General features: G+C 42.4%; 1 protein-coding gene across 8 annotated transcripts in view; it reads right to left on the bottom strand.

Annotated features, from left to right (window-relative positions):
- Window positions 1-26,097, bottom strand: part of ALDH3A2 (aldehyde dehydrogenase 3 family member A2) — a 325,020-nt gene that overhangs the window by 229,558 nt on the left and 69,365 nt on the right. For all 8 annotated transcript variants that reach the window (XM_069226358.1, XM_069226364.1, XM_069226365.1 and 5 more), the window contains one exon: window positions 10,892-11,123. In XM_069226358.1, the coding sequence (XP_069082459.1) occupies window positions 10,892-11,123 (232 nt within the window). The remainder of the gene's footprint in view (window positions 1-10,891; window positions 11,124-26,097) is intronic.

The following is a 26,097-nucleotide window of genomic DNA, read 5'->3' as shown; positions in this document are numbered from 1 at the left end:
AACTACAGAGAGTATAGCTGTGTTGTCGGAAGAAGATGGAGATGATAACCCAAAGGAAGAAGTAGACACAATTATGTATGTTGAAGATAAGGAGATGCCTAGGACAAGGGAACAAAGGCCAAATGCTGAATTTGTGGTTCGTGGAAGACCCATAGAGTTAATTGTGGATTCTGGGTCTATATATACTATTGTTCTGAGGAAATTGTTCGCGTCAGAGTGGCCACAAGTGAGACTGCTTCCTAAAGACATAAACCCAGGTGAATACCAGGAGAAAGAAAATAGACATCATGTGGTACATGATTGCAGAAATTGAATTTGGGGGAAGGAGTACGAAAGGAAAGGTTTATGTAGCAGAATCCGGTCTACCGATCCCGCGATGGATTCATCAATATGACCTTCACATTGTTATAAATCCCTGAGCATGTACTCAAGTCTTAGTAGTCTAGTCTTTAGAAGACATTCTCTGGGATGCAAGTGACGTCTTCTGCGAAGGAATGGGTCAATTGAGGGGTGATTGTCGTAGGATTAACGTGAAGGAAGGTGCAATCCCAGTTCAGCACAAAGTCAGGAGGGTACCGATCTTGGCCAGAGACCAAGTTAAAAAACTGATTGATGAAATGTTGACTACTGGGGTGACAGAACCAGTGGAAGTGTCAAATTGGGTCTCCCCAGTGGTAATCATAAGGAACGCTGATGGAAAGCTTAGATTCTGTGTTGACTTGAGAAGCCTTAATCAAAATGTGGTAATGGACAGCTTTCTTCTTCCAAATATCAATGAACTTGTTTTGATGTTAAAAGGGGGAAAGTTTTTCTCAAAACTAGACTTGAAACATGCCTACCATCAGATAAAATTACATTCCGATTCTAAAGCATTAAGAACATTCAGAACTATGGAAGGCACATTTCAATTTACTAGAATGCCATTTGGGCTATATTCTGCAGCAAGTGTCTTCCAGAGAGTGATAAATGCTTTGTTTAAGGAGATTCAGAATGTCATCTACTTCTAAGATGTTATCTTAGTTTTTGGGGAGACAGTGGAAAATCACAAGTTGATGTTGAAGCAGGTTTTGGACAAGATTCTGAAATCAGGTTTAACTTTAAGAAAGGGGAAATGTGTATTCCTAGCTAGGGAGGTAGAGTATTTAGGGCATACCTTATCGCAGGATGGAATCAAACCCAAGAGGGATCTATTGGATGCTATCAAGTTGGCACCACCACCTGAAAGCAAAGACCAGTTAAAGTCTTTCTTGGGTTTGGTTGAATACTATTCCAAATTTGTAAAATAATTTGCATCAAAAACTGAAGTTTTGAAGAATTTGTTGAGGAAAGGAGTAAGCTTTGTATGGAGCACACCACAAGAACAAAGCTTTGAAATCGATAAAGAAAGCAATATGTGAGGCAGGCATCCTAGTTCCATTCGATGTGAAAAGGAAATCAGTGGTCACGGTGGATGCCAGCGCCACGGGTGTCAGCGCAGTGTTGTCACAGATTCATGGGACCAGTGAGAGGTCAGCTGCATTTGCATCACGATCTCTGACACCAACAGAACGCAACTATTCTGTGATAGAAAAGGAGGCTTTGGCAGCAGCATGGGGCATGGAACACTTCAGGACATACATTTGGGGTAGTCAGTACAGGTTACATACTGATTATAGGCCACTAGTAAAGGTGTTTTCTCCAGGAGGAGCCGGTAAGAGTTCTGCCAGACTGGCTCGGCTTGCAGCTAGATCTCAGGAGTACAACTACAGTGTTGAATATATACCAGTATGAAGGGATCTGCAAGATGACTATCTTTCACGTCCATCACAAAACTTGGAAATAGTTGACAAGGAAGCTTTAATCAAAAGAGATCGTGAGGATGCTATTGAGTGTTGGGGATGTTGTGCAGTGGTCATCAGGAGCAATAAGCAAGGAGGAGTGGAGTGAGGCCATGTTACGTGATGATGTGGTGAGTGATGTGATTAAGCTGTCTGGCTGCGGAGAATAAAGAGAAAGCACTTTACCAAAGGCTTTATGGACATATGGTAAGTTGTTAGATGAATTGTCTTTGGTGGGAGACAGCATAGTAGTACGAGGAGAGAAGATTATACCTCCATTGGGGCTAAGGAAGAAATTGTTCACTATTGGTCATGAGGGACACTTGGGGCAAACACTGACTAAGAGGAGACTCAGAGAAGATTTCTGGTGGCCGGGTATGGATGATGATGTGGTGTACTGGGTGGAGAGATGTGACTTGCATGCACAGTAAAAAGATGTTCAGAGTGGGGAAACAATCAGTGTTTGGCCACATAGGAGACCCGGGACAGGTATGGCATACAGTATGTTGGGACTTCATAGGTCCCATGCATGGTGTCAAATATGAGCTCGGATTTGCATTGGTTTTGATTGACGTCCATTCAAAGTGGTTAGTAGTAAAATTAATGTTGGAAATAACTACGTCATCAACAGAACAAGTACTCTCTGAAGTTTTTAAAGAAGAAGGGTTTCCTATGTGCTTTGTTACAGATAACGGCACACAACTCACCTCGTATGAGATGAAGGAATTCTTGTCATCGTGTGGAGTGAAACATTCTCGCACAGCTCTTTACAATCCCCAGGCAAATGGAATGGTGGAAGGGACTACCTGGATGGTTAAAGGAGCTATACAGTCGACACTGACTAATAATGTCAGTGTGGAAAACATGGTTGCAGATTTAGGCCATCATTTCAACCTCGTCGGTTCTGTCGGGCCGAAGACCGCCACTGTTGGCAGTCTTCCGCCAACCATATTATGACTGCTGGCGACCCTTCTCCCTTTTTTAGACGGAGAGCCGCCAGCAGCCATACTGGTGGTGTAGTGGAGGCTGCTCCACCGTCACTGCCACTGCCACATCATCAGAACACCGCCCACCGAAATACGTCCCAGTATTCGGTGTGACAGTGTTCTGGTGACGGGGTGCTGGTGGCGGAGCAGCCCCCTTGGATCCCGCTCCCTCCCGGAGGACCGCCAAAGCAGGTAAGGTGATTGTCTGACAGGGGAGGGGTGTGGGGGGTATGTTGTGTGGTGTGTGCGTGCATGGGAGTGTGAGCGTTTAGAGAGGGTGTGTGTGTGTATGTATGTATGTGGAAGGTGTGATGTGTGTAGGGGAAATGTTCCGTGTATGTATGTGTGCATGTATATATGTGCGCGTGTATGTGTGTGAGTGGTGTGAGCGTGCATGAAGGGTATGCTTGGGGGGGTCTATCTGGGTCGGGGAGGTGGTCCTACCACCTTTGGGGAGGTAGTAGGGGGGTCGTGGGTGTGGACTCAGGGGAACAAATTCCCTGGCACAGATAGTGCCTACCGCCATGGATTTTGTGGCGGTTCAAAACTCAACGAAATCCATGGCGGTATGCATGGTCATGATCCTGCCGGTGGACTAGTGACTGCTGCCGGGCTGGAGACCATTGTCTCCAGCGTGGCGGTCGTTACCGCCGTGGCAGACGGTGTGGTACATTGTCGGTTTGGCATGTGCCAAACCGCCAATGTCATAATGGGGCGGTAATTAACGCCCGCCTGTTTGCGGTCCTACCGCCATCATTGCACTGTCCGCCAGGGTCGTAATGAGGGCCTTAGTGTGGGGTTATCGTATCACTGTGAATAGCACCATTGGTGCATCCTCTTTTTTCTTGATGAGGGGCAGGAAACCAAATTCTAAACTAACTTCGTCCTGGCTGAGTGAACTCATTGGTGTGGAAGAGTCTAATGTGAATCCTGGTAATGAAAGTTATACACCATGTGAAGGAAAAAGGGCACAAAATGTTTCTGCCACTCCTACTGTTCCAGAGCAAAGGGTTATCACAAACACTCAAGAGGAATTAATGCAAAGGCCCAAACTTAGACCAGGCGGTTGGGTAAAGGTGAAAGCATATCAAATTGTGAAAGGGTTGAGTAAGTTCAGAGAACCAATTTGAGTCAAAGAAGTCAATTGGTGGCATGTATTGTTGGATAATGGGGAAAGATGGACTAAGTTTGGATCCAATGAATACATAATCAGAGGAAATGTGAGAAGTGATGAGTGTAGTGGATGTATGTTTATGGATGATAAAAGTGTGATGAGCCATTTCAGGCGAGTCAGTGGAGTAGTGAAGGATGCGAGTCTAGTGAAAGGAGTGATGGTGGTTTGCTTCTTTCCAAGGAGGCAAGACCTTTAAAGATCCAAGAGAATACCAATGTATTTAAGTGATTATGTAAAGTACTGATTTGTCTTATTCATTTAATGTTTTGTATTGTAATTGTTCATCTATATGTTTGAGTGCAAGGGGGAAGATATGTCGTAATCTGCTATTGATTTATATGTTAGAGCGAGCGCTAGGCTGCTCTATTGGTAAACATCCTGTTGTCATGGTTTGTGTGGTCAGGTAAGCGTTCCATTCTTTGACAGTTGTTAGGAACTGGCAAAGAAGGAAGTCACGCTGACCTTTGTGATTGATTAAACTTTATGAATAACATCAAGACGCTGCGCTGGAGTTTATGTACAACAAACTTCAATGTCCATCTCAGGGCCTTTGATTTGCTTTAGGCCTACATTACACCAACGTTACAGGATGGAGGGTCACATTTTCAAGCACTTGCCAATATGTGTAGTATCAGAGAAAGAAAAATGTGATCGTCTTTGGTTTTGACTGTATTAGTATACTAGTTGTGCACTATTTTTTAGAGACCAAAAAATGGACGCGTTAAGGGCTGTTGTGTCTCAGTTTTGTGATGGGACTGTTGCAGGTTCTATGTTCTGTGTGAGGTTAAACAGAATCTACTCCTTTAATAAGAAGGTATTCTGGATTGCACTGCTAGAGTTGTGTTTTTAACTAAAGAGTTGTTTGTACTTTAGGGACGAGCCTGCTTTGCATGCGCTCACGCATGCGTATAGCAGGGAGACTCTTTTGTATTTAGAAAAGGGCTCCGAGCCCTGTCAACTTCACGTCAGTGCTTTTTATTGGTTCGTGGGCTTCCCTAATTAAATCGGCTTGCTTTCATTAGTCGAAGGCACGCATACGTCATGGCTTTTCCGGTGGCTAGCCCTCCTCGAGCGCAGCGACCAAGTACAGAAAACATGCGAGGCTCGCTGTTTTCCATCGGGCTCGTGGACTTTTTTTATTTATTTTTTTTAACTAATTTACGAGTCTGATCTCGCTTGGCAGAAGTCGAACGCTTTACATACTTGATTTCACTTTTTCGGGTTACGTGCATAAATGCACTTTTGCCCGATAGGTGAAAAGTCGGGTTAGGAGTTTACAACGCGATCGGCTCTAACACGAGCAAACGCGAGACCCGATGCATTGTAAATGCTTGTTAATCTGGTAGCTCCTAACGTTGTCATATAGTTATCATGAACTGCGTGAAAAAGGCACAAAGGACTGGCATGACTGCAAACAGGAAAATGTATGTAGCAAACTGCACGGAGGATTACCAGTTTGGCGGCAGAGAATGCTCAATGCATCTGAAACTAAGACAGAGAATCCAGGTCTCTGATTTCTTGTTTTTTCTTCAAGCTTAAAACATGCACCAATATTCTTACAGCCACAGGTAGCACTAATTGCAGAAGCAGACAACGCAAAATGCACACAAAACTCCCTACAGAGTGCACTTTCATTACACAAAACAAACTCTCTCAAAGACTGGGCCTAAACCTTTGGAACTGGGCTCCCTGTTAGGTCTTGAATGATAGCATTAACATGCTAGCCTGCCCATCATAAAACGCACGAGTGAGACTGTTCCAGCAAACGTTTTTATTGGCTATATTATGGTTTGCATGGTGCTGCCTGCATGGTAGCTGGTAAAACAAGCAACCGTCATGTATGTGAAAGTATTATTATCAGGTTAGTTTTAAACTCTGACACCAAGTGCAAGTTAATATTGTCAAGCACTGTTTGGAGAGGTGTACTGTACCCTTACCCTCGTGCTATCCGAATCCTGATGGGGCATGGGGTGGAAAGGAGGCAGCCTGAGGCTGAGTTTGGACATCTTGATTGGGATCATCTGGAGATAAATAGGTAAAGGAAGCAGTGGGAATCTGAATGAGATCATGGCTAGGAGCAACATTCCAAGAGAATCGATACTGATGCTAGTAGGATTTACCAAAAATCACGGGAAATGTGTGGCGAGATCTGCACTGTTGTGCTGACGGCGGTTCAAGGTGGTTTGGATTCCTCTGCAGGCGTATGTGCTCGACGCTGATGTAACAAAAAAGGCTTCTGGGATGAGATGACTGTGTGTACTACTGTATATTTGTATCGTAGGCTGGTTGAGGGTGGAGGTATGCTTGGTTTTTGCCTCTAAGGTTAGAAAGAGTAATTTTGTTTGTCCGGCAGAGAGGAATTATTTCACTGTGAGAATGAGCGGTGGTTCACTCCACTGTATTTGGCAAAAGGTTGAAAAAAGTGATGAGATGTCTTTCCATTTACCTTATGACCAGAACTATACTAACACCTTTAATGGTCTGTTGAACGGAAAGAGTTGGACTTGCTGACAGATCTATGGGAAAGAGGAGTGTTGCAAAATAAACTGCTCTAAACAAACAGACCTAAAACATTTTATAAATGATCTCACTACAGATGTGCAGAGAATCTTCAATGGATGCCACCAGTAAGCGTGATAGGAAGAGCAAAGACGAAGGAGGAGGTCTCAAGAGGCATAGGTCCCTTCGGTTATTAGGTTACTCCCAATGTAATGATAAACAGGTTTGTTTGGAAGGTAGGAGAAGAGTGCACAATGAAAAGGGAATGTGCTCCTGTTACTGAAGGTTTCAGCAATACATTCCCTCCGAGAGAACATAATGAAACTTCTGAATCCTGTATGTACATATGTACCTTCTTCCCACTAGCCGTACCATAAATTGAACACATTTCACGGACTACTGAATCACGTCTGTGTGGCTATCCCATGAGGACTGCAGTTTAGATCTTATGCAGCAAAGCTGGTCCCGAAGGCAGAGTGCCATGCATGGGAAGGATAAGCACTCAACCAAAAGAAAACTTTGGCAAGGGGTGGCAGATTTTGCATAAGCCAAAAAAATCAAGTAACTAGCAATCAAAAGGTAGACAACTTCCGTACCAGCCCGAAGTGTAAGCACTAAGTGCAAAAGTCTGTCCATAGATAAGATATAAATGTAGAATGAGTGCAACGCATGTCCTCTGAACTGCATACACACTGCACTCTTGCCTGTTTCACAATCTCGGGATAAAGAGACATTCTGGCTGAAGTCCAGTGCAGAGAAAAGTGAATAAGTAAAGGACTGCCTAACAGCTTGCTGACTAATTCACCTACTTCAATCAGTTTCCTGATAGCTCTGCCTGACAATTGTTTGCTATATGAGGTGTGTGTGTGTGTGTGTGTTTTGGAGGGGGGGGGGTAGGGGCGCGGGAGTGTCACAGTGCAACAGTGCAAGCACATTCCATTTGACTACAATAAACACGGTAGAGGTCAAATTCAGCTAGTGCCAATCTTCTAACCACAGTCTCCTTAGGCACTCTTTCTACTGCTTGCAGGATTCGTTTAATTGCCTTCTTATGGTTCTTACAGTGTCTATTTAATGTGTGCTAACAGCTGCCAAAGAAGACGTTGGTGAGCTCTTCTGCCAAGAAGACTGTCTTCCAGCCTTCACATCGGTGGCTTGATCGTTGTGAGTGGATCACTTTGAACTCAGCCTTGGTAGGTTGTGTGTGACTGACTCTCGGATGTGCACTATTCTACCCTTTTAACACACATTTAGTGGTGCTGCAACAATTTTAAGAGTGGGGGTGCTGGCATCAATGTTACACCACTGAAGTCATAACATAACATATGTATATGTAAAGCCCACATTCACCTAGAAGGGTATCCTGGAGCTGAACAACAAATGTTTATTGTTACCCAGCTCAATGGTACTCATTCTGTCAGCCTCAGAAGGATGAAAGTGGACCTGCCAGGATTTGAACCTGTGGCCATAAGGTTGGACAGGTCCCTACAATGGATGCATTAGTCCACTAAGTCAACAGTCCTGGAAACAAAGTCACTGCAAGGGTGTGGTAGGTAGTCAGTGGGGCATGTTGGCACATACTGTTGCAAATATATTACTTAAGCATGATATGGTCGTGCACTGTCATTTACAGACAGAAAACTTCCTATTTAATTGTCCTTTAAAAAAAAAAAAATAAAAAAAAAAAATATGCATCATAAAGTCAAGTTTCTTAATTTGTTTTAATCCTATTAAAATATTTGCTCCCTTCAGCACTTGGCAATTACTAAAGTGCTTCATTTGTTCTTCCCTAACTGCTGATCTATTTTAAAATATTTCTATAGTTTACATTTTGTGTTAGAAAAATTAACATCCTTTCCCCCTCAGCAAAATCGTCACACAGTTCATATTACAAAATCCTCTCACTTTGTAGTGAAAGAAAAGTTAACACCACTTACTATGTCAAAATAAAAAGCAGACATTTCCAAGAAAATAGAGTCTAACATTTGATCTCTGTGACACGACAAGACAGAAGTTAAAGGTACTTTATTGCTCTTTCGCCTTCTAAACTACAGCACAGCTATTTTGGGGGTGCTGCAGTACCCCCATCCCCCTACATCCAGCACCTACGCACACCTTTCTGCATAGAGATAAGGGCAGCAACACATTATGGTGACACTCTGGGACAGTGAGGTGTGCCTTAAACCTATATGTAAAGGGGTCTTGGCACCACAACTTGGTCATGCTCATTTAGTAAGACTGCTTATTCTTTTAATTACTCAGAAACCCCTAGTAACATCCACAAGTGGCGTGGACTTTCTATTTCAGGCACCCTGAATGTGTTGTCCTTGACCCCAAACAATGTGTCCATGTTTACTTTGTCATGAGGACAAGTAGGTCCAACCACCTGTAGCATAAACCACTTGGCTACCAGTTTACAGACCACAGATCTGTGAAAGAGCATTTTTTAGCAGTTAGGGTAAGATATGTAACGGTATTGTTCATGGTTCATTAATGTAAAGTCTTCATTATTAAGGTGAACGCTCCATAAAAATGGTGTGTGCTTGACGTGCACTACTGCCAGAAGTTCTGGTATAAAAATATGTACACATGTTTGCAAACTTCAACATCATGAAGCTATCTATAATGCCCCCAGAACGCTCTCCGATACAATGCAGACACCTGCAGAAGCTTAAAGCCAAGACTGATGGGTTTTTTTTGTTTTCAAATAAAATGTACACAAACAGCAACTACGAAAAACTGTTTGCTAAACTGCTCTGTAATTTTAGATACCATTTAACTGAAACACAATTTAGTAAAATATGTTTGATACATGCTAGTATTTCCAAAAAATAGCAATAATGGAAAATCAGTATAAAGCCAGTTTTGGCAAGATTATGAGAAAAGTACAAAATAAACAAGCATTGGCAGACCCCAATAGTCCGGCATCAGTGGTCAGCTTTTTGTTTTGACAGGGTTTTTGTAAAACTTGGTGTGGGAGCTGCCAGTCCCTCACCAGTATAACCTGGGAACCGTAATCTCAGGAGATGTTTTCGAACTTAATTTTAGCCTGAACAAATAAGCATGTATATATATGCTCATGTGAACATTTCCTGAATGTTTGCAAGTTCACTAACCCTACAAACCACTTTTTCCCACCACGGATAAAGTGTTACTTCTTTCCTGGTGGGGAGTAAAGTTCCAGCCCCTCCCAGTGTGGGAAAAGATTAAAAAAGAGGAGGTGAAAATCCTTAAACATGCAAGTCTGCAGATGTGCAGACTCAAAAGGATATTTGAACCAGGGACATACTTCTTCCCTCTACTTCCAGCTTCATTATGTAGATTTGCATAACAGTGGCACAACCAGGGCATTGCTAGAATCTAAACTCTGCTACAATATTAGCACTGGTATAACCAGAGAAGCTATTATAAGAGCTTTAATTTAATATAATGAGAATAATGTAATTTGTCACCTCACTGCATGGAACCAAAGGGGAAAGTGTATCTGTAGTTTGTTTTTACAGGACAAGTATTTATCTGAAGCATCCCGTCCCAAAGACAGGTAGATATTTTAGAAAGTGCTACACCCTCTCAACATCACTATAATTCAGAAAGTCTCAATATTTTTTTATTTTATTTTTAACCCAGAATGAAGATTTTTCTGGGATCACTGTGACACTTCCTAAAATGTTTTTTTGTGGGTTTCAGCCCAAATACCATAAACAGCCGCCTCTGTCGTATGACAGGGGAACCAGAGAACACATGAGTTAGGAGAAACACTTTCAGGATGTTTTGCTGCAGGTTTAATACCCACACCACAGGACTTCTAAGATATCCATCAAACATTGCTCCAGTGGCAATATTAGTGTAGGGACATCCTGAATTTACAAAGTTGAATATAAACTTCTATCATTAATCCAGTGCTACCAGTTAGCTAGATATATGGGTATCATAAGAAAGGAATGATCTTAGACAACAATGCACTCTTAGGCAACAACATCACAGTTTCTTTCAGAGACTCTAACTCGACTAGCACCTAAACTAGCTTCCTGGCAGGCCTTAAAGATTTACCTAATCCATACAGTTAAGCATACAAATTATCACACATCCTTAGCTATCAAACGTATTGTAAATGTCTTTATTAAGATATTGGACCTCTAGCTGAAGTATGCACAAAGTGTTTAAACTGCCCCAAAGACACCACAATATTGGGTAAAGGAGAAAAAGAATACTCTGCAACAGGATATCCAAGCTTAAAACTCGGTGGATAAGTGTAAACACCTGCAATGTTTACATACTTCATCCATTTGCAAATTCATGTTTGTTCAATGTTAAAGCTTATGAAAACAAAAAAGCCACATTTAAGTACCGTTTGGAAAAGCTCTGAAAAGTAGCAAGAACACAAAACTCAAAAATATAAGTGTACAAAGTCCTACCAGCTGCTATGGCACCAACTAATGGCTGGAGAAGAAGGACAAAGGGGTAGTTCCAAGCACCAATAATCAAGACAACGCCCAGTGGTTCATAATGGATGTAGACGTCATCTGTCAGGGTCAATAGGTTCTTTTGCACAGGTTCTGGAGCGGTCCACTTTGGGAGATTTTCAATAGCGTACTTCAACTCCTCCATAACCCCCAAAAGTTCATAAGTATACGCGGTGCATTCATTCTACCAAAACAAACAACAAAAAAGAACAAGTGAGATTTATACAGAGCTGAGGGAATCAACAAAATATTTAATGGCAACCCTGGTCTTCACTTTGAATTCTCCTTTGTATGAAGGCCGCCATAACAATAAATTAAACAGTTAACTATAAGGTTTTATTGAACGAATTTATATGCTGGGCCGTCGCATTCGTACAAACCAAGACACTTGAATTTCTCCCAAACCGAAATGGCACAAGGCCAGACAGAACAGAACACAACCTGGTTTTTTTTGTGACTCTAGAATTGTAGCCTTTTTTTGCTTGTTTTGTTTTAAATCGTAAGCAGATTTCTTCAGCATCTTCCAGTTTAGATCTCACACCTACAATATAGCACAAATCTACGTTAATTAACAAAAGTCAGTATGTATCTGAGCAAACTCTCTAGTACAATTAACAGACAAATACAATTTATATATTGGGACAAGAAAAGAGTGTCAATAGGCTTAAAAGAAGCGGTTTACTCTCTTCTTAGGACCGCGCGCCGACCAGAGTACCTTCACAGTTTCTATCTGTTCAGCTGCTCTAGGTCTGAACAAATAAACACTCCTTTGGAGGCTTTGTCTAGTTATCTCCCAAATGTCTGCTATAGCTGAGAAAAAGTGTGAAAGAGGATCCTTTATTTTGAAACTGGTTCCAAAATATATTTTTTCAAAACAGGAAAACAGACTTCAGAATTTGGGGATTCAATCCTTAATGCAACAAAACAAGCGCAACCAGCCTTAAAGAGAAATGAAGACGGACAAAACTAAGATGCTTTGCCATCTTGAATGCCATCCAAGATAAGGCAACATCTAGCATAGTGGGATGAAACAGACTTCAACCCAATATTGAAAGAGTCCAGCACAAAGGAAACCACTGGAAAGGGATTCCTACTCTGCTAGAGGAAAGACAGTAAAAGCCAATCCCATAACAGCTACAATTCTACATAGACGGTCACGACCACTATGTTATGAGATCTACCAAAGCTAGTCAAGTAATCACCCACAGCATACCAGCATTTCTTTTAGAAGTCCATGGGTGCAAGTGATGGAATCCCACTTCTCAATAAACAGGATTATGTCCCCCCTAGATCTTTTTATCAGATGCCTGTTTAGGCTTTGCATGCCAAAGAAGCATAGATCATATGAACATGGCAAAAGACAACAAGCAAAATGATGATTCTTTTCCTTCCACATTTCAGTTTGGTTCTAGATCCATCTTCTTAGCTGCTGGGCCGCTATCCCCCCACCCCCACCCCTCTTCTCCCACCCATCCCCTAACCAATGCTGAGCCCTTTTTAGGCTATTTGGGGTAGTTCATGCTTAGGCCATCATAACTTTTTGTCCACATAAACTATCTAGGCCAAATATGCGTCCTTTTTTTCCAACATCCTAGGGATACAGAGTTTGTGGGTTCCCCTGGAGGAGACCAAGAAATTAGCCAAAATACACCTACAATTTTGTTTTTTTCAGAAACATTGGAAAAAAGGGCTGCAGAAGAAAGCATGTGGTTTTTTCCCCTGAAGATGGCGTCAACAAAGGATTTGCAGGGCTAAAATCGCCATCTTCCCAGCTTTCAGGAACAGGCAGACTTGAATGAGAAAACCACATTTTTCAACACAATTTTGCTATTTTACTAGGACATACCCCATTGTCACTATTTCTTGTGCTTTCAACCTCCTTCCAGTTAGTGACAGAAATGGGTATGAAACCAATGCTGGATCCAGGACAGCTAAACATTTCTGAAAAGTCAAACTTCTGAATTCAGCAAGGGGTCATTTGTGTAGATCCTTCAAGATTTTCCTACAGAAAGTAACAGCTAAAATAAAAATATATTGAAATTGAGGTGAAAAAAAGAGCCATTTCCAGCCACGTTTTCTTCTATAACTTTTTCCAGCTACAGTAGATTTTTTAAAGCAAAATACCGTTAGGCCTGCTGGACTCTTCTGGTTGCAGGATATGTAGGGCTTGAAGGTTCATCAAAAACCCTAGGTATCCAGAGCCAATAAATGAGCTGCACCTTGCAATGGGTTTTCATTGTATACCGGGTATACAGCAATTTATTTGGTGAAATATAAAGAGTCAAAAATAGGTATCAAGGAAACATTTGTATTTCCAAAATGGGCACAAGATAAGGTGTTGAGAAGCAGTGGTTATGTGCACATCTCTGAACTCCGGAGTCCCCATTCTAGCATGTGAATTACAGGGCCTTTCTCAAATAGACTTTTTTACATTTGGAAGGAAAACATGTAGAGAAAGACAAGGGGCAATAACACTTGTTCTTCTATTCTGTGTTCCGATAAAAATGGTACGGAATTGCAACATTAGCACATCAAATTTTTACACTGAAAACTGACGTGTCTTTTGGAAAGTGCCTAGCTGTGTATTTTGGTCTCTAGCTCAGCCGGTACCTAGGAAAACCAACCAAACCTGTGCATTTTTTTAAAACTAGACACCTAGGAGAACCCAGGATGGGGTACCTTGTGGCACTCTCACCAGGTTCTGTTATCCAGAAACCTTTGCAAACATCAAAATTTGGCAAAAATGTACTTTTGCCCACACATTTCGGTGATAGAAAGTTCTAGAATCTGAATAGATGCACTAATTTACTTCCTCCCAGCATTCCCTCAAGTCTCCCGATAAAAATGGTACCTTACTTGTGTGGGTAGGCCTAGTGCCTGTGTCAGGAATGGATGACACAACGGTCAATGTTAGTCCTTACACAAGGGCAACTGTTGAACCTGGGGTGATCCATTCCTGGTGCAGGAACTAGGTACAGGCACACAAGTGGGGTAGCATTTTTATCAGGACAGTTGGGGAAACACTGCGTGATAGGAATTTTGTGGATCCCAGCATATTCCTGAAGTTTGTGTGACAGAAATGCAAGAAAAAATAGAGATTTTATTCAACATTTCACCTTTGCAGGGTATTCTGGGTAAGAAAACTTTAGGGAATCCACACAAGTCAGACCGCTGTGGATTCCACCGGGTGTCTAGTTTTCAGAAATGTCTGGGTTTGGCCGCCTAGCCCAGGACCAAAAACGCAGGTGCCTGTCTTACAATACCAGTTTGTTTGTAATAGATAATTTTGATGTCTTCACAATATGATTTGAGTGGTGGAATTTGGGGCTGAACTAAACTAGGGAGCTCCCAAGAAAGCACACTCTCTGTGATTGGCGCCACATGCACCTGCTCTCTGGGTTGTGCTAACCCACTATTGTCCCGCTGCACAGACTGTGCCTGCGAAGGGACAGCAGGACTGTCCTCATCACCTCCCTCAGAATCACTGGAAGAGGAGTTGTCGGAAAAATCACTACCAGAGTCTGTGCCACTGTCCTTTCCCTCAGATGCTGTCTCAGTCTTTGATCCTACGTCAGAGCTGTCCTTTAAAACCAGAGTTAGGGCTTGAGCAGCAGTCATCCAACGAGACGCCATCTCTGCTACTGTCTAAACTCTCACTCTAAAACACTAGCCTACGTAGACAGTCACAAAATTGCTGGTGGATGTGTGTGATGCGTGCAACAGTAAAGGTCAGTCATTTTACCTTTGCTTCTTCCCTCAATCAGCAAGTTCTCTCAAGACATTAAAAAAACAAAAAAGATACACTATTACTTTGCCTTGTCACATACCAATCTTCACAGTCGTTAGCGCCTTTGGCGCCCAGTCCAACAACCTTTATTGGTGCTCCCACTCCCATGACCTCCTCCTCGGATTCCCTCACTACCACCCAGCAAAAGTGCCCTTCATCTCTCTATAGCCCCCGTCGCACATACATTTCATTTGTATTATAGCAAAGGTTATGGCTGGCTTTACTAACTGCTCAAGGGCGACCCCCTGTCAATTTTGTTTTTAAAAATATATATATATTTTTTTTTTTTTAATTAATTTTTAACCCCTGGAGGGGCGAGATCAGAGCGGCGGCCTGTCTTTGGGAGGGGGGGTGACCCCATACCCCCCCACCAAAGGGAATTCCATGGTGTCTAGTGGGCTTTCCTAGCCCTGGATCACAGCACGGTACTTCTACTTCTTCATTGATGACATGAGTAATGTAACCCAATGTCATGTGTCTGTTGAATATGTTGTTACATTTCAATAATAAAAAGATTTTTTTTTAAAACATCCCGTCTGCGACATTCAAGGCAAGGAATCAGTAATGCTAGTGAGCAATAATGGTGCGGACTAGTTGTTAACAAAGTGTCTGTAAACAACTTGGCAGCATCCCAGGGAAACGGGACTTAGTGGGTGAGGCAGGTCTTCCGTAGATCCTGAAGACCCATGAGGTTCACTTTACCTCCCTGCAGTTGACTAATTATTGTAGACATATGATTACAGCATAATCCTTCATTTTAAAAAACTGTGAAAATAGATGCTTAAAACATCATCTAGCTTAGAATCTCCATATAGTCATTAAACCAAATGTTGTTTGTAGAAAGTTATGTTCCCTCTTATTTATACAAAGCATTTTTTATGCTGCGGGTTAGGACTATAAAGTATACTTAAGTGGAAAATGTAACAAGAGTAAAGAAAGAAAGTCATGTCAGAAGAAAGAATGAATGAAAAAGAAAGAACAGCATACTCTCAAAGTCATGAAAGATGTGCATCTCATAAGTGAACACAACTATATACCCTTCTGTTCAGATTCGGGAATCCTTCTCGGGGGAGTCTTACAAATTTATTTCCTGAGATGCAGATTAACAAAAACGATAATGTAACTGAATTTCAAAACAAGGCTACCTGAATCATACATGTGTGCATAGCACACCCACCATCAAACAGACTGAGAAAGCTTTCCTTTTTTGGTGACAAAGTTTTAAAAGCCACAACAAGTAAGACATCAAAAAACAAATTTTCCATCTGGTTAGTCAATTTCTTCAGAGTGGCAGCAAATACGCCCAAACCTATCCAATGGCAAGGTTAATCCTAAAAATGTTGCTTAATTCTTCCAACTGCCTCCCAAAAAGGTGTGCTGCTGCAAAAGTGCTACACCACCTGCAGCAAGGTTCCACTCTTGTATCTGCAATGCCAGCAAGTGCCAATTATATTTCCATCTTAAACATTTTATGGGTTCCCCTAAGCGTTCAATAAAATAGTGAAATTAAACATTGGGCTACTGAGGAGGATATTCTATTATACCTAAAAGAAAAATAGAATATATTAGACCATGTTGTTCAATTGAGATATAGTACAGAATGGATTTTCAGGGTCTTGTAATCAATGTGCTCCGTGTTACTTAACAAGAAGGAGTTAGGAATGTGCACCATTAAATAAATAAAGGAAGCTGATTTGGCTTTTGAAATAAAGGGACATACCGTATTAATTATATTAGGCAGTTTTAAATGTAACAAAGTTGTAAAATTCAATGTTTGAGAGCCTCTGTAACTGTGTGAATGCTGAAGGATACCCGGTTTCACATGCATCTTATACTTTAAGTAGATCGGCTTCTTTCCAAATCACTCAACTTGAAGGACGACTCACGTTTATTTAAATATTGTTGCACAACGGAACTAACGTAGTATCATGAAACCAAATTTATCTTTTGTGTCTAATATAAGAATTAATTTGATTGTGCCCTAAAATAATTTTGAAAATTGCCTTTCAACGTGTAATTCATTTACAAGTATGGACAACAAAGTAATTGGGCGCAAAGTGAGTTTAAGCAGCTACACATAAAGGAGGGATGGATGAAGAGTTCAAAAACTACCAGGACGGTTTAGGTGCTAGACAAGCCATCTGGTTATCAAATATGTTGGCAATTCTTAATTTAAACCCCCCCCCCCCCCCCCCCCAATCTCTATTTAACTTCGGTATTCCAAACACAATCCTCAACTTCACCTTCGACTAGAATAACTCATTCATTAATCACTGTGGCAACACAATAAAAACATCATTAATGAAGGCTGTTAATATTTTGGGTGCTTTTACACTACCCCACCACAAGACCATTATTTAGTAACAGAGATCCTTTCTAGTATCATGTCTGTATTCACGGATACAGACACTGGCATGGTGTTCCTGAATGAACATTGAGGATACTTTACATTGTCTTTCTACCATCTCAGTCCTAAGCTTGCGTTGTTATTGAGGCATCAGACACTGTCCCGCACCTTCTTTTATCAAGAAAGAAAGAAAAAAAAGACATGCTCTTAAGTAGTAGCAGACTATCTGGAGTGCTGTCTTGCCTGCATGATTGATTGTTTCTGCCTCCCACTAGGGTGGGACTATGTCCCCCAGCCTGCCTGAGGTGAGAGAAGGGGCTGGAAGGCTCTCTTACAGTGCCTGGACTCCCACAGCGAGGGGGACTCTGCACTGCTGTTTTGCCCCCATCGTTGTTTCGGCCTCCCAGTGGGGTGAGACTACGTTCCCAAGCATACCTGAGAGGAAGTGCTGCAACGCGATTTAGAGACGATTGGACTCCTGCAGCGAGGGAAACTCTGCACTGACGTTTTGCCTGCATCATTTGTTTCAGCCTCACGCTGGGGTGAAACTACGTTCCCTAGGACTGCCTGACATGAAAGGAGGGGTCGCAACATGCTGTTAAGGCGCCTAGACTCTCGTAGCACGGGACGCAGCCAGGAGACGCCCAGGCCAAGAGCAGGCCCCTCTTCGCTCATCCTCGGCTGGAGCCCTCTTTTTGGTGTCCGCTAGTGGTAGCTTATTAGGCAAACAGTGCTGGTAAGCTCCTGTCTCAGTGAAGATATGGGCAAATGTAAGATTGCTGGGCTTGCCACTGCGCTGCGTACAACGGTGTCTGTATATAGATTATGGTCGCACTCACGTGTTGGATGAATCAAGAAACTGTATTCAATTCAATAATAGCACTTCAAGTCTATCACAAGTGGGGGCCGTGTCACAAATAAATGACCCGGTTAGCAACTGTGTTGCGCTGGATGGTAATACAGAATCTGGCCCAGAGCTGCAGAGCCCCCTTATCACCCAACTGTGTCAAGTCCCAGCCATTAAGAGGAAAATACCAGCAGGAAAGGATTAGGCAGTTAAGTGGAAACAAACTCTTCAGCAACAAAGTCAGCTTTCGACCTGGATCCAATGTCCAGTACAATCCCAAACAACTCAGGTGAATATCTCTTTGATAACTCTTTGACTGTAAATTCCTCAGGCAGTGCAGATTCCAGCGAGAAGTTTGGAACTATCTTAGAGGAGAAACTGAAACCCGTCTTAGATTGTCGTGATCATATTGAGAGCCGTAGTGAAGATTTATATAAACAGCAATTCTCCACTATTAACAAGGGTACCACACCCCTGCTGGATCATAATATCCCTACCTCCCTATGGGATAGGAACTCACTGGTAGTAGTCAAGAGATCTGAAACAACCCAAGATGGTCTCACCAAACCTGTATGAGCTTAAGCGACAAGGACAGGGGGTTGTGCCTGTCGAATTAGCCAAGCTGACAATGGCAAAGATAACACAGTCAGTATACGGAAAAATTAACAAAAGAAAATTAGGGAATCAGCCACCAGGTTGGATTATGCTCATAACAAAGATTTATTAGGCTTACCACCACCAGCCTGCCTGCAGGTCCTGGTTTAAGCAGGTGTGTCCACTCCCCTCCCCCCCCCCCTTAGTTGTGATCAATCAGAAACCTGGGACCAGCTTCACAATAGAACTATCCAATGGTTTGGCAAGCACAAACGTTACTATTCAAGAGGACTTATGAGATCATAATGGTGAGGAGGGTTGGATGGATGGGATGTACAAGCAAAGACATTGATGGGGACTGTACTGTGATTAAGTTTCGGAATTCATCATGTGTAAACATAACATATTGAGGTCTAACTAAAACAGACTCTCTGCTGAGACCGGGATTACTCCACTTCCATGAGGGTTTTTTTTTTTTTTTTTTTTTTTTAAAACAAACCCACATTAGTGTATGCAACCTCCTCAATTATAGGGCCCAGTTGCTATGTTCAAACAAGTTTACTACCCTGAGCAACCTAGCGGATATGGATTGACTGGGAGGCAAAAGGGCCCGCTATATGGAAACTGTGTCGAACAGCATAGCATCCCCCCCTCTCCTGGTAATACTTTAGATTCGCAAGTTTCCTCGTTGAGAATATGAAGCTGAAATGTGGTGGGCCTCCATTCTCAGATAGGTCTACCTGAATGGCAATCCTTTATAAGGTGTTATGATATTGTTATGTTCCAGGAAACCTGGGACACTCAGTTTACAGAGACGGATGGCTTTCATTGCTACAGTGTCCCGGCTTTGCCGTCATTATCTGGTCGCGCTTAAGGAGGCTTAACGGTTTGGATAACAATAGTTATCGGTGGTTGCGCCAAGGCTATGGAGACATTACATTTTTATCATAACTATTTTATTAACATCTCAAATACCAAATTTTAAGCTCTATTTGATTATATTAACCTACTGTTGAACAGAGTTACCATTAAGGGGCAGCCAGCCTATCTCTTCTTGGCAGGAGACTTTAATGTAAGACTCTCCTCACAACACAATCTGCCCCATGATCCTGTCCATCTGTGAGCAGTGATCCCAAGAGCCAGGAGCTATTGACCTATCTTTCCTCAGTTTATCTAAAAATGTAATTGAGGTGGTAGGCATAAATTATCCTGGCCTGCCTACTTATAGGGGAAGAAGTAATGCCTCAACAATAGGCTACATCTTTATCATGAGCAACCTGAAATATATATTAAAATAAGCAACAGTAATCCCTTCAACTTTTGGGACTCATAATCCCCTTGAAACAGTCCTTCTAGAAATACCTCAGGTTCACTTTAGAGTGGATAGTGAGACTAGTAATCTCCAGCCGTCACAATCTTAGATTGGTATGAGGACTTTGAAAATAGCATTTTTTCAGATCAATAATTAAGGAGAATGTAGGACTGTTTGGTGGAAGGGGATGTCGAACATCAGGTGGTTGGAGCTTTTAATAGCCTTTGTATAAATATAAAAATAAACCGATTTAAAACCATTTCTACCTGTACTCAATACTCCAAGGTGGTGTGCGGGGGGGGGCGTTGGTTGTATTAACGTATAGTAATGAAAATTACTATACTTTTAAAAAACATAGAAATTCACTGAAAAAAAACAAAAAAAAAACAAAACAAAAGTTACAAGGACGTTATAGTTAGGCTCACATTTTAAATGTATCAAATCATAGATATGCACTACTTCTAGTTATCTCAAGTAACTATAACTCGTGCCCTCGCCATGCACTACTAATACCACACAACTCATGATATCTTTGATATCATTGATAATGTCACTCTAACATCTGCAGTAAAATTATTGGTTAGATAACTGTGCATGTACATGGCAAGGGCCAGAGTTATAGTTACTTGAGATAACTAACTATAACTGGTGAATTTGATATGGTTAAAATCAAATAACTATCAATAATGCCCAACAATAACGCCCCTGTAACCTTTAGTTTTTAAGTTAAAAAAACAAAATATATATATATATATATATATATATACACACACACACACACACACACACACACACACACACACACACATTCACTGTAAAAAACAAAGGTTACAGGGACGTTGTAGTTAGGTTCACATTTTAAACATACAAAACCATAGGAATTCACCTGCTATAATTAGAGTTATTTTAAGTAACTATAACCACACCAATCCAGCACCACGCATGGCCTGCGGTCTACCCCCTTCAAGCACCATGCACAGCTGAAGAGGTTTGGAACTTAAAGGGCCTCAAGTCTGTGGGCAGGGAAAGAGATGAACTCTGAGAAAGTGGGAGCATTTTTAACGTCCCCGCTTGCAGAAAGCGGAGTGTTTGCTTTTGCTTTGGCAGGCAGCCAGCCAGCCCTCCATAACCACCCAACCCTGCATTGGGTCGAAATCAGAAATATTCTGACAAACTGAAAAAAAGATGCATTTGACAAGTTGAGAGTGATAACACTTTTCTGTATGTACCTTAAATATTTGAAGTTGAAAATAATTTAAAGCTGAGAAATGAAAACTGACAGACCTAGACTGAAACCCTCAACCTTCTGTGTGAGGGTCTGATACCTTTACCACTAGTCCGCAAGTGACTCCTCACTGTGCATTGTGCAGACATACCTATGACATTCAACCCAAAGATTCTGATAGGAAAAAGATATAAATGTTCCATCACTAGAAATTTTTAACATTAAAAACACGAGTAAATAAACAGACACACTGCCGTGAGATACCAGGAGTTGAATCTTCAACCTACTCAGTGACAGTCCAAAAGCTTCACCAGTAGACCAGACGCAACTCTGTTGTGCTATGCATCAAAAGGTAACTATAACATCCGAACCAAACATCTTGCTTGTGTGCCAATTCGAAGTCATTCCATAGAGAGACCATTACAATAACAATCTTTCGCTCTCTTACATCCCGTTATGGGATGAAAGAGAAAGTGATAGGACAGTATCAGCCTGCAGGAGCCGGCATTGCTCCTGCACCCAGAGAGCCGCTTTAAATAGCATCTTCCTGTGTGCAAGAGCAATGTATTCATCTCTTCCCCTGCCCTCGTGTTAGCAGGCAGGGAAAGAGATGAAAACTCCACTTTCAGCAAGCAGGAGCAGTTTGACAGCTCCCGTTTGGTGAACGCAGAGTGTATGCATAGGCTTGGCAGGAGCTAAAGCAAACAGCTACCTCCCGATGGTGGGCACCTCAGGAGATAGTAGGAGCCAGCCCTGAGGGGTGGCGGCCCCATAGGACCATATATTGCTCCTCGAGGGGGTGGCACGGTCCCTCTCCTTATATGGTTTTTGCCCCTAGGAGGTGGCGGTCCCCAGGCTTCTGGGGGGCCACTTGGCCCTCTCTGCGTACATTACCAGCAGGCATTGCCCCGGGGTTGTGGTGGTTTCTAGGGCGGCTGCTGGCCCCCTGCCTGCATAAACATTGCCAACGCCTATAGCTCTCACATTGTCAAGACATATTGCATTGCAAGTGATGGACCAAGGGTGGTTTTCCTCCAAGAAGGGACAGAGGGAGTAGTGCTGTCAGACATGGAAGAACGAAGAGAGGGAGTAGTGTTATCACAGATGGAAGGAGAAGTGGTGGGAATGGTGTTGTCAGAGGTGGGCCAGCAGGTGGTATTTTCTGAAGAGGGACAAGTTGGAGGCAGAAGGGGAGATGGATCAGCTTTGCCAAGGGTGAGGTTGGTGTCTATTCTACGGTCAGAGTTCCTTGAGATAAGAGCAGAAGGGTCAGCCTTGACTAAGGGGTGAGTAAAATGTTAGGGCTCTACTAAAAGCATGGGAGAGATGGGCACACTGTGTGATTTCTTCTCCAAGGATGGCACGGTTGAAGCACTTTCTACTGGAAGGATATGACAGATATTAGAGGTCTCTGACACTGGGACAGAAATGTTGGTATTTTCTGTGGGTGGGGGGGGGGGGGGAAAGAGGTGTTTCTTGGTGGAAATTTAGGCTAGAGACAAGTGAACTAGGGGGATTGGTAATCTGAGGTTGCTCTTTGCACGATGCATGTAGCACTGGGAGAAGAAATGTTTATATTTATCTGTGGAGGAAGGGCATATATCTTTCTCCAGTGGGATACATTGTCTCAAATCTCTTTAAACTTTGAGACGTTTCACATAGGATCGACTATGGGTGACTTTATGGCAAGAGCCAAGTTAGGGTTGTGCTGTTGGAGTTGGAAGAAAAAAGGGTGGAATTGTTGCTGTCGTAGTTGGAGGAAGGAACAGAGAGAGTAGGGTTGACGGAATTGGAAGAAGGAAGAGAGGCTGTGGTGTTGTCAGAGGTAATATTCTTTGAAAGGGGACAGGTGGTGACAATCTCTGCAGGTGGAAGGAGGGTGCATTCTCTGGGATTGGAGGTCTAGAAGTGTCATTAATGGTGGCGAGAAGCATAAGGGTGGATTATAGGGCGCTTTTACCCAAGAAAGAATCCGGTTTATCGGAAGCGTCCGGAGAACTCATGCTAGTCTGTAGTCGAGATGGGCTTCCTTCGGACTGGGCTGTGCTGGCTCGCCATGTGTGACAGATGCGCAGGGGGCAAGAGGTAGTGGGTCTCTGGCAAAGCGAGAAAGCATTCAAAATTTAAGTAATGTCCATTGTGACTTCTACCGATGACGTCATTAATATTTGCATTTAACGTTGACTACGCTTGCTGACTGACGCAGCAGAGTACGAGACTTGGCACCAATAGGACAGCCAAATGTTCAATAGTGAAATCTTGGCCAAACTGTAGTCTGTAATGACATCTCAACTCCAGACCAGCCGACGACAGTTTTCCCTCATGTATGCCCCTTCTGCACAGTGCACACCGTACTGCAGTTAGGAACTGTAGGATGTGCACGCTTTCTATCTTCGTAATGCCCAACACAAAGGAGCGAATCAAAGACATCTTGCGCCTTAGTGCTCTGTTCGGCTAATATATGACCCAAAAGGTAGCAAGACAAGAAATTAAACAAAACAAGGCTTATTTCTATTTCATCTTTACATTAAGTAGAAGGAAGACAGAGGTTGCTAGAAGCCTGTCTTTATCCATGTTCGATGGTGCCGAGCAATCACGCTCTCTGGAAGGGCTTTCTTATTAACTTTGTCAGGAACACCAAATGTCTCTGAACATTAATCACTACAATACATACATGCTGGCAGGGCACACATCCTAAAAAAAGAAAAAGGGGCAGCCGTTGAATAAATAATTGAGGATCAACACTGTTTTCAGTGCCTCTGCGGGCAACATGTACAGCATGCATAAACAAAGTAGCGCGGAGACAAAGCCCTACAATGGCGACTGCGTATGGTTACAAGACCAAGACGGGGAGGGCTAAACACTGGAAGCGCCATGACGTATGCACGCCCTTTACAAATGGGGAGTAGTCAAAATGGAGAGACAACGGTGCCAGTGTTCTGCCTTACTTCAGACTGAGAGGGAACAAAGTGAAAGAAATGCAAAGAATGCAGCACTTTGTCCAAGTTATGAATTTATTAAAGCACTTCCCAAGATACACGAGGATAACATGAGCAACACAGAAAATGCAATATATGAACAATAAATATTAAATATATATATTAGTGACTACGTATGGGGCTTAAATCCAACATCATTCTTTTCCTGCCAACTCCAAGTTGCGGAACCCTTGACAACCGAGGCAAAAGAAAACAACCCTGATGGGATTACTCTCTGGGCAATGTGTCCATCCCCAGAGATGAGTTCCTTCTATTTCCCTTGTGAAGAAACATTTCTTTGTATTTCTTTTCCGTCCTTCTGCATCTATGGCTGGCCCTGATTTACTTGTTTATTATCTTGCTTGGTAACTTTTCTGCTGCCTTCCTTTCTATCCAGCTCTCTCGTGGTACATCTCCCAAAAGCTTTTAGTATCTATCCCATCAATCTGCTCCTTGTTGACACCATTATTCAGTAATGTCATAAGTATGTCTCCCCTCGATACTCCGTTATTATCTGTGTGACCCTCAGACCTTGAGGCTCTTGCAGGTTTTGTTTGATCTCCAAGCTCTCCTAACTTGCGAACTGCCTCCAGCACATCTTTTATTGCCTGCCCAATCTGATTAATTAAGAGAGTCATTACTACTTGCTTGTAAGCTGAAGGAACAAGGCAAATGATTTTATTTTGCACTGATACAGAGAGCGGTCTGTCTAACAGACAGTGAGCATCACCCAGGAAAATAGCAGATTTAATTCCCTCCTTCTTAATTCTCTGCACTGCATCTCTCAAGGTGTAGCAGGGCTTGTCATTTTGTGGCCAATCTGATTCTGTAGGATACTTGTGGTTACACCCCACAACTGCTAGCTGCAGTAGGGTGATCTGTTGGTTACCCTGATACCTCCTGAACTGCTCCTGTATTATGGGGTCAGTGCTAAGAGTACAAAACATAGGAGCGTCTCCTATAGCTAACATTACTCCAAAGGCGCTTGTGTCAAATAATCGCACCATCCATGTTAGAAATGCTTCCCTAGATCTGTGCTTGAATTGGTCTATGATATCAATGACTTCTTGCTGGGTGTAATCTTCTAGGGAGTACATCTTATTTCCTGCCGGATTCGGTGAAGTCGCCTGAATTTTTCATTTAAATATTGGCTGTGTGTGAACCACTTTCGACTCGTCTGGCTCAAAAATCCCCTTATCTTTTTTTTTTTTTTTTTTTTTTTTTTTTTTTTTAACTTCATCACTGGAATTTGAAAAAAAAAAATAATCAAATCAGTAGATTCCCAGATATTAGAATCCCAGTTTCCGGGGTCCCAGTCTAAACCTACCTTAGCAATAGCTAAATTAACTTTCTTTTGATTGATTTTACCCCTTCGTTTCGGATACCTGTGTTGAGCGACTGACAGCTGCTTTCTCTGCAACAGACTGATAATTATCTGCCTTAGCTTGCAATAGCCTATTCTGACAAGACAGCATGGTTACATTATTTTTAGCTTCAACTAGCTGCCTCTCCAATTGCTGGTTTTCTTGTTCAAGCTGCTTAAAAACATTTTTCTATAAGCAGATAACAAGATCCAGCCTCTTCTGCCTAAAATAAATAGATCACATCCCCATTCAAGAGGTACTTTCTGTTAACAAAGTATAAAACAATTTGTCTCAGCATCGCTAAGATATCCGTCCCAGCTCTCGCATTAACCAGCACCAGAAGACCATTTATTTGCATTAACATTATTCTTTCTCCCACCAGGTAATCTCACGTGAATCCTGGGAAACTGCCTGTGAAACTGCTTTTGGCTTCTTGCCAAACATTTTTCACTTGTAAATCTTCCACTTTTCAACTTTCCATCATCTACGAACTACACCAATTTGTGCTGCTTTACTTCAGATCGAGAGGGAACTAAGTGAAAGGAATGCACAAAATGTAGCACTCTGCCCAGCCCCCCTCCCAAGGTCTGTTGTGAAGGTATTTTCCCTGCCCTCTCGTCTGTGTCCAGCCTCTACTCATCCCTTCTGACCTGCATGGTCCTTTGTGCATGCGACTGCCCCCTCACTCTTTCCCACCATAGCCG

This window comes from Pleurodeles waltl, chromosome 3_1, assembly GCF_031143425.1.
Source record: "Pleurodeles waltl isolate 20211129_DDA chromosome 3_1, aPleWal1.hap1.20221129, whole genome shotgun sequence".
Lineage (NCBI taxonomy): Eukaryota > Metazoa > Chordata > Amphibia > Caudata > Salamandridae > Pleurodeles > Pleurodeles waltl.
Note: the sequence above shows the minus strand (reverse complement) of the source record. Positions and strands in the feature narration are given on the sequence as shown.